We start from the raw sequence: 13764 nt of genomic DNA on the forward strand, positions 1-13764 counted from the left end.
GCAGCCCTGCTTTTATTAAGTTAATGAGAGAACATTATACATATCTACAGTCATACATATATGTTCAGTTCTATGTTACATGACAATAAAGTAAAAATTGTCAAAAAGTTTTTGAATTGTACTAAATTCATTTGACATGACAGTCAGGTATTGCTTACATGCAGATGTTGATACAACTACTAGGCTAGTTAAATATATATCACACTAACTATTTAGACATTATGATTTTCCGGACCTTTGGGTTAACACACTTTCTCTAACTGGACCTCTTTACATTTTTGTTGAATACCCCTGAGCTAGTAATTTGCGGGAGAGGTTGGATGTCTATGAATAGGCCTAGATGCACTTATCAAACCTCTGTGGAAATACTCTTATATGAAGTTGAATAAACTATGCACATGATTTGACATTCTATTGATTTGTGCTTATTGGTATAAGAGTTATAATGAAATATAAAAAAAATCTCAAACGACAACAATCACTGATTATAATTTTTTGCAAAATACCAATTGTTATCATTTTAACCATTATACAGCATGACGAAAATGTGACTAAGTTTGTATTGACTACAACGAGACGAAAATGCATAGACATTTACTCGATTAAACTGGACTAAACCAAAACAGGACAAGGATGACTAAATAAGATAAAAACTAAAAAGTGTATTCGTTGTGGGACTAAAACTAAAATAAAAAATAGCTGACAAAATTAATACTAAAACGAAGGGATTAATGCGATGATGTGTTGTGTGCTAGTGCTGTAGTTCCGCCCCCTCACGCGTTCAGGAGGTGGACTGTTTTCGGAAATAATGGTACACCTGTATCCCTCTTTTATAAATGTGATCAAACTAAACACTCTTCCAAGATACGACGTATGCGATACTGTTGTACAGGCACTCGAGGTTAATATGAGATTCTGAGGCAGAAACTGTGTGTGTTACCTCCGCTTTAATGAAATCACACACACTTCTACTCCTACGTGATTGAATGTCTTTGCCAGTAAATAGTCAGATATATTTTCTTTAAGCAAAGCATAATTTCTTCAAAAATAAAATACGCTGGACATTCGAAGAATTCTGACATATTCACATGGATCAAAATGAAACTTCTAGAGACAGACCGACGTTTGTTTGGTTTTGCTCTTTTTTATTCTCTTTTCCACAGGTTAAACCCCATTACAATTAGCCACGTTTGTCATTAAGACAAACATATACACACCTAAGACACAAAGGAATGACGTGATTAGGCCCAGCCCACTGAAAGAAAAAACAAAACAAGGCAAAGCAAAATAAAAGAGCATGACTTAATATAACAGTAAAAGAACACAAGAGTTGTTATAAGGGCTTCGGTGGAACTAAATATAAGTCTACAATGACAAATCAAGCACATGAAGATAATAATAATAATGTCAAAAGAGACGAGTGCTCTGGCAGTAGTGAACAGAACGGTGTCTGAGACACGTCTGGAGTGTTTTTCTTCTGTTGACTCGAGAAAATGTCTAAAGCAGAAAGCACATCAGAACAAGTCATTCTGCTGTATATGAGTCTCTGTATTATATATTTATATTTTGTACTTAAAGGAGCCGTATGTAACATTGACACCTGGCGGTTGAGCTTGGTATCGCAGTCCGAATTCTAAATATTGTCAGGGGTTTTCTCCGCCCACGTCAGACTGGACGCTCACAGGAGTGTAGTGGACAGCATCAACTCTTACACTGAAAGTTTATCTGATCATTTATACGCTTGCAGTGGTTTTGTTGTTTGCAAATATAACTCAATCAGCAGCTCGTTTCAGAGGTTGTGTCCTCCGGAGGTCGCATTTAAGAGCCATATTAAATAACCCTAATAAAATTGCATATTACTCCTCGTAAGTTGTAAAATAATGTAGTACTTCTATCGAAGTTTGCAACGTAATAGTACCGGAAAGGGTGGAATCTGCTCTGAGCCAGATCGTTTGTTTGCTGCAATATGCTGTGATACGCCCTTTTCACAATGACGTCACTTAACTTCCACCTTTTTGCAAAGCAGTGTATCATAACATCCTTCTAGCAACAAACAAGAAGAAGAACTTCCGTTTTGCCGTCGCGCTGGAATTTAACAACAGTGAGAGAAAAAAACTGACAGAACACGTATTCAAGTACTTATCCTAGCACCTTCGCTAACACAAAAAGAAAAGAAAACACAGGTACTGTTCAACGGAGAATTGGTGTCCTTTCTCTAGCTTTGATCTTGTTGTTAGCGAAAATTTGTCTGCAAGACGTTGTACATCATCTAGACGTATTTGTGGCAGATGTGCAAGCCACTTGGTAAACTCCATTCTGAGGCGCTAGCGGAAGTAACTTCTTCTTCTTGAGTTTTACTGGCGGTTGGCAAATCAGCTTATAGGTGCATTACCGCCACCGTATGAACTGGAGTGCTAGCGGAAGTAATGATACACTGCTTCGCGGCAGAACGGAAGATGCGTGACGTCATGTGAAAAGGGCGTATTGTGGCCAACTGGCAACCGAGCTGTGAAAACACACAAGTGGGTGAATCTGCAGAGGGCGGGGTCACACGGACCAAAACAAAAACACACATTCCGGCACGCAACGCACATTTCAGAGGGACTAAGTGGCTATAGCGTTGTTTTTTGGACAAACCAATATATGAACTTAGCATGTTTCCTACATGTCTAGGAACATATTAAGGTATTGTTTTGATTTAATACAGTAAAATGATTACATACAGCTCCTTTAATAAATGGCAAAAACACGAAACTGTCTTTTTGCAGCACCTTTAAATTTACAACAGACTCCAGAGAAATGCAAAACAGAAAAGTGATCTTTCCTCCGTCTTTTAACATGACGCATGTCTCTGAATGTCTTGAATCCAGTGTGTAAGAGCACGAATAAATATCAATAGCTTTTCAAATGGTTCTCATTTCATTTGATGCTGAAGTCAAAGGCGTTCAGACGTTTCCTCACACCCACGTGACCTCACATCAGATCGGACCTCCAAACCTTCAGAGTTATGATTGTCATGAAGTATTTTGAAAGCCGATTCTTTCTGGATTGATGCCGTGTGAATTTGTCCTGACGGAAGCATCCTCAACACGGTCTGAACCAGATTCCTGTTCTTTGGTCATTGACCATGAGTGTCCCATCACTCTCTTTCAAAAGACCTGATGATGTAGAAAGTAAAGGAAACGGGCAGACACACAGCGGCATAAAGAGAGACGATGTTTCCATTCATGTGTCATAACTTAATTGTCCACATTTATTCTCTATCGTGCGGTTATACGTCTTTCTTTAGTGACACTCCAAAGAAGATATTTTGAGAAACGTCTCAGTGGTTTTGTTTTCTTATCAAATATCTTCTTTTGTGTTCGGCTGAAGAAAGAAAGTCAATCAGGTTTGACATGACACGAAAGCGAACAAATGTGTGTTTAATAAATGTGTTTACAAGTGTGTTTAATAAATCCAATATATATATATATATATATCAACTGAAGGTCATGGTTCAAATGTTGTTTTCTGAGAGTAAATCTCAGTACAGTACACGCCGAGACAGTCAGTAGTGAACAACACATCTCAATGGATTTCACATCACCTTCTAGATATTTTCTGCTCATTTTTACATTTCCACGATGTTCACAATAATGACAGAATTATTAACCGTGAGGTTCATGACCAGCGGCGTAGCGTCAGGGTGTGCAGGTGAGACTGGGGGCACGCATCGGAGTTGTATTCGTTGGTTCAACAATGCTGTAGAAAACGCCTTGATGACTGACCTCAGATCTCTGATCCACCAACAGCGCGCGTCAACGTCATGAGGTGGCCAATCAAATGGTCTCGAACAGACGGAGGGGGTCATTTAAAAGCATATGGGCCCGGACCTGGGGCCTCATTTATAAAACATGCATACGCACAGATTTGATCGTAAAAAAAGTGCTTAGCGCCACGTCAGGGTCTGAGCAGACGAACACACTTTTGCTTGTCCGACTGCTGCGGGGTTTTGGAAAATAAGTCATTCTCGCGGCTCGTGGAGGATTTGGACGTTGACAGGTGCTCTTTCATATATCAATGACATTATTAGACATCATTAAAGGTGGGGATCTGAAACGGTTTTCACCATCATTTGAGATGTATAGATATCTTCACATCTGATGTGAAGAGTTTTCTGTGCGTACGTACGTAGGACTGTCACGATTATGAACTTTGGCTGACGATTAATTGTCTAATAAATCATTGCGATTATGACGATTAATTGTCTGTTTTTGAGCTTTGACATTTAATTCTCATTCATTTTTGATTCAGCTTTGAAACGACCATATTGTTCTGAATATAAAGACTATGTTTTTTTTCTTGGAAATACATCGGAAAATATTGGTTTATCATATATTTAAGGTTTAGGCTTTTACCTGTCAATAATACAACCGCCAAATACTTGTAAATGAAGTAAATTGATCAGGAGTGAATTGAAGCCACCATTAAAATACTATCAGTCATAGAAAAGCTTCTAGTCTGTTTTTTCTCACTTGCAAGACTACAATAAAATTTTACTTCTATGTTAATGAGATTTTGGTAGACTGGTTTTCACACTGAAATAATATTAAATTGTACTGCAGGTTATTTTTATGGTATATGCTTTAGTTTTTTTAAGTGATTGTGTTGTGGTGGTACATTTAACAAGTATTACCATGCTTTAGTTACAATATATACACTAAAATATGCAGATGCACTACAGCTCCCCCTAGTGTCTTCTATAGAGATGTGCAATAATTGCGATGATCTGAAACCATCGCGATGAGGTCAAACAATCGCGATGAGACGATTATTTAATAATCATGACAGCCCTAACATACATTCTATGAATCACACTAACGCGCTTTGAGAAATGATGGTAAAATCACAGTTAGGACGGTTTCTACACAACATTTTATAAATGAGGCCCTGGCTTGCTACACCACTTTACATGCCCTCAGATATAATGTTGTACATGCATGTGAAAGATGGCAAAAGATGCATGACGGAATAAAGAACTCAAGATTATATTGAGTCATTAAACACAGCCCACAGACCCTAATGATTTGAAATCAATATTAAAGTTTGCTTTTCCTGGCCAGACACCAAACACAAAGCATCACAGAACTTGCAGACGGGTTTAATATCATGTGAATTTCTAGATATTGTTTTGAAATGAAACTAGCTTCAGGCAGATGAAAATGATAACCTCAGACTTTCTTCTCTATGACATCCGAGCTGACTTCAGTTCCTCCCAAATGAAGCGTAAAACACCAGAGCACCCATCTGAATCCACAACTTACTCCTCATGTCCAGATGTGAAGGGCACGACGGAACGCAAGCTCGTCCAATCCGAGAGGGAGCCATGGTTTTCTTTCCAACACAACATTGTAAATCTTTTCCCAGAATGCACTTTAGGGGTTTAGAAGCGGTCATCTCTGTGTTGAGTGGGTGTTTTGAAGGGGCTGAGCCCGAGGGTCCGTCGAGGACGAATCCTCTCTTTGGCAGCATCTAGAGGCTTGTTGTTGGCAGCCGCCCAGCCCAGATCCATGAGCGGACACTCGGCCGGGTTCACCCTGACAGAGAGATTTGGGCTTCCGTTCGTCGAGCAGGGAGCCGAGCGCGAAGTCGGGAAGGGGGCGGAGAACGGGTCGAACGTGGAGGCGGGGTCAGAGTTCATGGAAGGGTCCACCTTTAGATGAAAGGGGTCAGAGTCTGGAGAAGGGAACGGGTCACAGTTTGTGAAGGGGTTGGTGGGAGAGGGTTGATGGTAGCCCAGTCGAGGGCTTGCGGGGCTACTGGATGAAGCCAATTTCTTCAGGCCCGCTCTGTCCGTCCCGCCGGCGGATATGAAACTCCACGGGTCGATGCGAGGCCGGAGGGGCGAGGGGCGCGGGCGAGGGACGACGTTCACCTCCAGACGATGCGGTTGGGGACTCCACAGACGAGGGTCTGGATACACCAGAGATCTGTCTTCAGTCTCAAACGTGTCTTGACACAGAGGAAGATCCAACACTGTTGACAGATGAAAGGACAAAAACACTTCAGCGACCATGTGAGAGGAACAAAGACACACAATCATTTCATTGCCCATGTGCCACTTTCAATTTTCATAAAGAAAACAACCAAACGAAATGTTCTGTAAAGTTAAATTATAAATCCTTTGTCAAAAGCACAATTCTCAAAAACGTTCCCAAATGTTTTCTTAATATTAAGGCGAGTGATATGTTGGTTAAGTGACTCCCACACACGCTGAATGAGAATCAGTTTACGATCAATAAAATCAATCAATCAATATCAAATCAACAACACCTTTCTTTCATTCCTGCAATATTTCCATCTGGAACACAAAGTATGTTACGTAGTATGCTATTCAAAGTCAAATGTGACGTATTACACTACAGCGAGTATTTTTGTTAAGATATATTTTTGGCCTTTATTCATACAGTGCAGTGGGAGAGATGAAGGGAGAAGGGGGGGTCAGGAAATGACCTCAAGACCAGACTCCAACTCGGGTCGCCCGAAGCGCAACTGCTAGGGATGTTCATTTCGGTACATTTCACTAACCGACACTCGTCATCTGAACATTAACCGTTAACTGATAAGATTTTAAGATCACATTGCCATTAAATAACAATACATGCTGCGTCTCATTTCGGAGGCGTCCTCTGGAGGTCGCCGCGAGTTTGTCGGCCGCATACGCTTTCGAATGCAACATCCGTAGGACGCAGACTTCAAAACTTGACGAGTGTCTGTGACCTGTTAAAAATACGAACGTTCGTTTAATAGCAGCATTCGGCATAGATCGACAACAGCACCTGGATTCACACATGGTCACATTTTCACAAACCACAGGTGGCGCCGTTTTCTCCTCCTTTCCAAAGCGCACGGGAGGCTGCCGATGCTAAGCATCATGAGATGAGTTTAAGTAAAGGGTAAATTGATTTCAAGTGCCGAAATTCCCTCGCAGTAGCTCTGCTGTTAGCTTTGTTTGGCTGAGCTTCATTTCGCCGTGAAGACAGATCACAGCTCATGGTGAGCGCGTCTACATTTAAAACAATGAGCTTGAGCAAGGCTAACTTGCGAGTGACGCACTCCGTTTTGACTAGTAAAGCGCTGATAAATGTGGCCTCAACAACCAGATGTATTACTCTTGTCCAGTTTCATTAAGTGGTTTGCGTGATCGGATTTTAATCTCCAAAGCATTTCGGAGGGCATTTACACCTGGTCGCACGTGTCGGTACGCTCCGTGAGTTAACACATGAATAGCAGAATTTTCTTTCACCATACATCAAACGTTTATGATTTATTAGTTATTTAAACGTATTATTATTTGAAAAATAAACTTAAACTTAAATCAACTTTTAAACTGTTAATCGGTCAAATTTTTTTCCTTCGGTTAAACGGTCAATATGAACATACCTAGCAAGCGTGTCAAATGTCAGAGCACTGCCCACAAGGACATCGACTCCGACTACAGCGAGTATTATAACGGTTGTAATATTTCTATGTGTGACCCCGTCTGATGTTTCAAAAATGGTTTCAGACTTGATGAGTATTAAATCAATGTGATTCTTTTAAATTGTGCTTAACAAGGAAGCATTTCAACATGATAGTGTCAACCTAATAAACCTCTTCTCTTTCCAGATTGAAGACAGCTGTTACATCCTCACATTAAGAATGAGAATTCTTAAGTTAATGGTTATTGTGAATAAAGAACAGCTATCGACCAATCAGAATCAAGGACAGGAACTAATCGTTTTAAGTTTTTTGGGAAACTTTGAGTTTGAATTGAGTACTAATGATGTTTTTTTCCTTCTCAAGAACGATTGATGAGCGTGATCTCAGAGGACAGTGAATGTGAAGATGTTACCCAGCTGAGACGCAGGTCTTCTCCTGCCCTCGCTGTCCTGATACCACATCTCACCGGCCGTCTCTCCGTTCAGCGTCCCGTCTCCAGGACTGTGGTGGGGCGCGCGGCGAGTCCATCTGTCTCTCTCTCTGGGGTTAGGGGGCGGTGGGGTGAGAGGTAACGGTTTCACCTCAGACGGTTTGAACGCGTCCAGGAATCCTCGCGGCAGAGAGTCTGTGCTGAACGTGATCAGATCTCCCACCACCTCCGGTTCTAGATCCAGCGCGGGCAGGTGAGTTCTGGAGGAGGCCCGCGGGGGCGGTGTGGGGGGGTGCTGAGGCTCCAGACAGTGGCCCAGAGCCACGGACGCCAGCAGGGCGGCGCTGCCGAGCAGAGCGCGGTGTGTGCTCTTAGTGAGAGACGACGGTCCGAGGTGATCTGGTTTGGGCGAGCCGCAGGGGGACCAACCTCCTTCCTCGCTCTCGGAGCCTTCTGCCAGACACAAATGAGAAGACTGTTTCACTGCCGCTTCACACCGATTTCTGCTGTGTGTGTGTGTGTGTGTGCGTGTGTGTGTGTGTGTGTGTGTGTGCATGCGTTTTACCATTGTGGTTGGATTCCGGTGTGATGGGTATGTATTCCTCAAAATCTGCTTTCGAATCCTGGTTTTCATTACTGTCCATGTCTAGAAGTTTGGCTCTCATGGACAGACTGACACACACACATCACAAATCACTGATCTCATGACAGAGTTAAACAATCATTGTAATGGACCTTTGTCACGTTTCCAGGTTTCTCAGCAGCGGAAGTCGTCAGAGTTGGGAAAACGTCTATAGCGGTGAATGGGAAACTACCACAAATATATTTTTTGCATTCTCATTTGCTCAAATAGCTCAAGAAAAACTCAATGATAGTGTTTCAACAAAATGAAAATAAATAAAGAGAGAGGCTGAAAACATCACAGCACACTCGCATTAGCGTTAACTATTTTTCTGTAATTTGATGCAAAGGTCATATAACACAAAGTATAGTTTTCTAAACGTGTACACATTTAAAAAAAAGATTTTTAAAAGGATTTACGATGCTGCTAACCGTTGAACGCATCATCACAGGCTTGTGAAAAAGGTCCATTATTTCAGAAATATAATAAATAAATATGAAACAGTAGTTATTGTGTGTGCGTACCTGTTTTCTGGTGTACTGAGTCTGAGAATCTTTGGACTTTTAGGACTTTTAGGACTCAGATGTGGAGCTGCAAACCTCCTCTCACCATTCGACTGCTTGTGTGGAAGAGACTCCACAGGCCAAACTGAACTCCAGCGACTGTCACTCGGCACTGACAGACAGACAGAGTGTTTGTGTGTGTCAGTGTATGTGAACGTCTGCTGTTATTATCCAGTGAGGTGAAGGATCAAATCTAATAACACTCACACTGTATGGCACGGAAGCGCGGCCCAATGGACGGCGAGCCCAGATCTGGAGAATTCCGTCTCTTCTCCAAACACGGCGACGCCTGAACTGTGATCTTATGAATAAAATCTACAGAACACACGATTCAAGCACATTACATCATCATCATGTGTCATGAACACTACAGGCTGCTGAATGTGTGTGTGCGCTCACCCTGTGGCATGCTGATCTTCTCTCCGTTCTTCACCTTGAGTTTGTGTTTCTTGAAGGTTCCTTTGCGTTTCTTGACGTTGGGTTTGTGGTTCTGGTTCAGATGGAGAATGAGAAGTGAAAGTTCTCGCTCAAACACATCCTGCTCCCACTGAGCCAACTGCTGCTCCCGCTGACGGAGAAACTCCTCGTGACACTTCTGCTCCAGAGCGGCTCGCTTCAGCTCCTCCTCACGACAACGCAACTCCTGCACACACACACACACACACACACACACACACACACACACACACACACACACACACACACACACAGTTAGTGTTTATAATGCGCAAACTGTTTTGGACTTTTTCATACGAGTTGTTGATCTGGCCACAATGTGTTGTTTAGTGATAATCCTCGAGTCTAAAGGCTGTTCACACCGGGACGCGTTCATACCCAATCGATTTTCACTGGCGATGAGTCGAGGGAACGTGCAAATTCACTCCCTGACACAGATGGTGCTTAATGAAAAACAGAAACACCCCAGTGCACAAGGTGGCGCTGCGCAACTTTATGCTTCTGACACTCACTTGTCACACATAAGAATTGATCTTGCCTCGATGCATCTTTCACCTACTTACTTCCTCTTCGTCGTTGGCATCAATGTGTGCTCGGCAAGACCGTTTTGTGCTTGAGCGCCACCAAGTCGTATTTAACTGTAACTTCAGCAGCTCCAGGCACGTGAACAAAAGCGGCAATCTCATTGGTCGGACAGATTTTAACGCAGCGCGTCAAACAAAAAAAACAAGCCTGAGGCGGGGTTTTTCTAACGGTGTTTTTATACGGCTGGCGTTTTGCGAGTCGATGTGCACACTCACATTGGCGCCCTTTGTTTAGTCACGAGGCGTTAAACGTTGCCGATAAGCGCGAGTGATCATTGTACGGTGTGGACAAGCCTTTATAATAAAAAATGTCACAAAACAAGTTACCGTGGTTTTACTGTAGTAACTCTGTATACACATATACAGTATATATATATATATATATGTATAAAAGCATCTGCTGAATGCACAACAGTGATGTGAACTCTGGAAATGTTTTTTCCTTATTATTAAAGCTGTCGTAAGTATTCTGTACGCGTGTTGTGTGAAGTGGAAATGAAGCTCAGCTATAAGAAGAATTGAACAAGCTTTGTTTCTCTTTTTATATTACAATACAATAATATCATATAAGATTTACACTCAGTTTGGTGTTTTCGTTATTTGGTATAGTATTTTCTCGTTTAAATGAACGTGTAGTGTCATTAAAATCAAATATGCCGTCAGTTTTGGCCACCACTGTAACTATAAGACGTGAAACGTGAATGCAGACGGAGAGCAAACACAAGCTCGTGTGTCACCTTCTCTTTAGCTCGGAGTTCATCAAACATGTCCTGAATCTCCAGCTTCCAGTCGTCCTGAAGAGAATGAAATGACTCCGGAGGCATCTCATCCATCACCTGTCGCTCCAGAGCGCTCAGCTGGTCCAGTATAGAGCTGAAACTGGGTCTCCTGTGAGGATCCTGATCCCAACACTCTTATAAACACACACACTCGACGTCATTCACACCGCAGCACATTTACACATGACACACAATGAATGAATGAATGAATGAACGCACCGGACATGAGCTGAGCGAAGGGTTCAGGACAGGTGGATGGAATGGGAAGAGTCAGTTTATTCACAGCGACTCCGTAAGCCACAGCCAGACCGTCAATACCTCTGTATGGAGCTTCACCTGTCAACAGCTCCCACAACAACACTCCATAACTGACACACGAGAGAGAGAGAAAACACAAATCATTCCATCAATTCTACTGTGTAAAGGTGAAATCTGGGGACCCAGATTAATGCATCAGATCAGAAATAACACATGAAAGGGTTTTCCAACAACACCTACAGTGAAGTAGTGTCAATCACAATGACTTCAAACTCTCTCGACAACACAAAACTAAAGATGATTTGACTGATGATTTAACAGGACTGCCCGGGGGGGCACGAGAGACCCTCAGGCCAGTTGTCCGGACGGGCCAGTGCTGTATCGTAACAAAGGTTTATCATGTGCACGTTTTTATGCCTTGCCTATTTAAATATTCTCAAAAAGACACCAAAGAGAACTGGATTCTGTTCTCACGGGGTGTCTGGAATATATGCGTGGCCGGAAATTACTGAACTTACCTTTGCACATAAAATGATGCCAAAATGCCCATATGAGCAATGATCTTAGTAGAAGTAATGCATTATGTCTTAAATGAACGTAAGCAATTTGGAAACAAAACGCACGTGTTACGGTATATTAGATCCGTGCATCTCTTAAAGTGGCAGCAGCGTAATTACGATCTTTTTAATGTTCATCACACAACAAAGGATGAAGACAAAAACACTCGTTATTGAGTGTCAGAACAGCTCCTGACTGATTCAATTATACTGTAACTCAGATATACAGTAGTAAGATTTCATCTCTATTTCATTCAAAACACAGAGTATTTGTATATTTGCTACAAAATACTTTGATTACTTGTTCTTATTTGATCACTTACTGGTTAGTTAACAATATTTGAAATTTCTGTGAGTTAGGCTAATAGTTTTTATGGTATAATAATCTTATGTATTAAGATTACAACAAACAAACAAACCACTAGACAATATGATCTATTTAATACTTTTTTGTGGCGGGCCAGTAAAAATTTGAATCACTTGCCCGGCCGGGCCAGAAGAATAAAACCTGAGCCCTGTTTGATTTGAATATATGGTGATGTAGAGTTTGAAGCAATAAAACACAGAAAACAGCATCATGATCATCTCAATCAATACCGCACTGAATCTATTCAATACAAACCTCCAAGACATGACTACAAACACAAACATCCAAAGTATAATTACGATAGAAAAAAGTGCTGAAACTGTGACCTCCACACTAAAGTCCAGTGTTCCAAACAGAAAGGCGTTCTTCATGTCTCTACAACACTACAAGAGACCACAGTCTTGTTCAACTTTACAGCGGGGCGAGGACCCCTTAGATCACGAGACATGCAGGAGCAGGGACCCCCTGATACTGCATGTGTAAAACGGAGCGATTTAAACAACCCGTACTGTCACAGCTAGATTATGGTAAAACACTACATCAGCACTATGTTTTTGTTGCACATACATCATTTTCTGTGTCTTATTTTTAGTTTAAGCGATTTGCAGCGTCTTCATTTGACCATGAGATGGAAACTTCAACTGGTCCTGAACCTCGACTGAATGACATGACTGACCCAGGTTAATGGCACAAAGACTGTTGTAGTCACGAGTTTCTTCTGCAGAGCATCATATCAGACTGAGGAGAGCAACGTGCAACGAGTCCGCTGCAGTTTTGGGGCAACTTGTTTGACTTGCACCATCAGTACCGCGGTGCGCGTTTCATTGATAGTTTAAATGCGAGGGATAGTTTTGTCCCAGTTTATAACGCAGAAGCGGCGTGGTCAAAGTAGCGCTTTGCGGCTTTAACAAATCTGAGCAGATTTAAACAGCCTCACAAGCTCAGAAATACATGAGAATGCAAACATTAATTAGCAGGCCTCCTGCACTTCCAGCGTGGACCCCCTAGGGGTGGCGGACCCCCAGTTGCTTTACACTAAGTGATTTATACTATAAACTCATGACATGAGAGAAAACGTACGTGGCGTCATCACCACCAGTAACACATGGTCTGGTTTCATCATCAGTCCGCATGAAATGAGGTGAACAGAATGTTGATCATCTCTAGGCACAGTGTGTGAATCATGCGTCTCACCTCCACACGTCGCTGCCTTTAGAGAAGGTGGAGGACTTGATGACCTCAGGTGCCATCCACGCGTACGTGCCCGCTGTGCTCATCTTTGTGGTCTTGTGCCACTCTCTCGCCAGCCCGAAATCTGTGATCTTCAGAGTCTTTCCCCCGATGTCGTCCTCCTCGATGGGCTCGGCCAACAGAACTGACACACACACACACACACACACACACACACACACGAGAAACAAACAAAAACCACAGTTGAAATGATTTGTGCTTTTATTATAAGGAATTAAAAGCTTTGAATGACCCTTGTGTATGAAATGTGCTGTATAATTAGAACTGCCTCACCCATCAGTGACTATCACTGTGTCATAACCCACCATTCACTCTCACAGACAGACAGACAACACTTCAGCTGTCTGTCTCTCTGCAGTGTGTGTGTGAGACGTCAAAGCTGTTGCAAGAGACAGCAGAAGACAGAGAGCTTTGTGTCCGTGTGTGTGTGTGTGTG

The 13764-nt window shown here is 42.2% G+C and overlaps 1 protein-coding gene across 1 annotated transcript; it reads right to left on the bottom strand.

The window, feature by feature from the left end:
* Window positions 1-1120: 1120 nt before the first annotated feature.
* On the bottom strand, window positions 1121-13471 carry LOC130550268 (mitogen-activated protein kinase kinase kinase 11-like). Its single transcript, XM_057327697.1, has 9 exons — window positions 13272-13471; window positions 11115-11263; window positions 10854-11029; window positions 9476-9719; window positions 9284-9391; window positions 9038-9188; window positions 8457-8563; window positions 7874-8344; window positions 1121-6015 (listed from the first exon to the last, which is right to left on the bottom strand). The coding sequence occupies exons 1-9, from the start codon at window positions 13352-13354 to the stop codon at window positions 5423-5425; spliced, it is 2082 nt and encodes a 693-aa protein (XP_057183680.1). The 5' UTR covers window positions 13355-13471; the 3' UTR covers window positions 1121-5422.
* Between the last annotated feature and the right edge of the window lie 293 nt (window positions 13472-13764).

The sequence above is a fragment of the Triplophysa rosa genome, unplaced genomic scaffold, assembly GCF_024868665.1.
Source record: "Triplophysa rosa unplaced genomic scaffold, Trosa_1v2 scaffold272_ERROPOS173870+, whole genome shotgun sequence".
In the NCBI taxonomy this organism is placed as follows: domain Eukaryota; kingdom Metazoa; phylum Chordata; class Actinopteri; order Cypriniformes; family Nemacheilidae; genus Triplophysa; species Triplophysa rosa.

Excerpts from the sequence above, each read along its gene's own strand:
- LOC130550268 (XM_057327697.1), bottom strand. The coding sequence starts at position 13,354 with ATGAGCACAGCGGGCACGTACGCGTGGATGGCACCTGAGGTCATCAAG. Across the intron at positions 8,564-9,037 it reads CTCAGTACACCAGAAAACAG|TCTGTCCATGAGAGCCAAAC; the intron begins GTACGCACACAC and ends TGTGTGTGTCAG. Across the intron at positions 6,016-7,873 it reads AAGACCTGCGTCTCAGCTGG|TGTTGGATCTTCCTCTGTGT; the intron begins GTAACATCTTCA and ends ATCTGTCAACAG.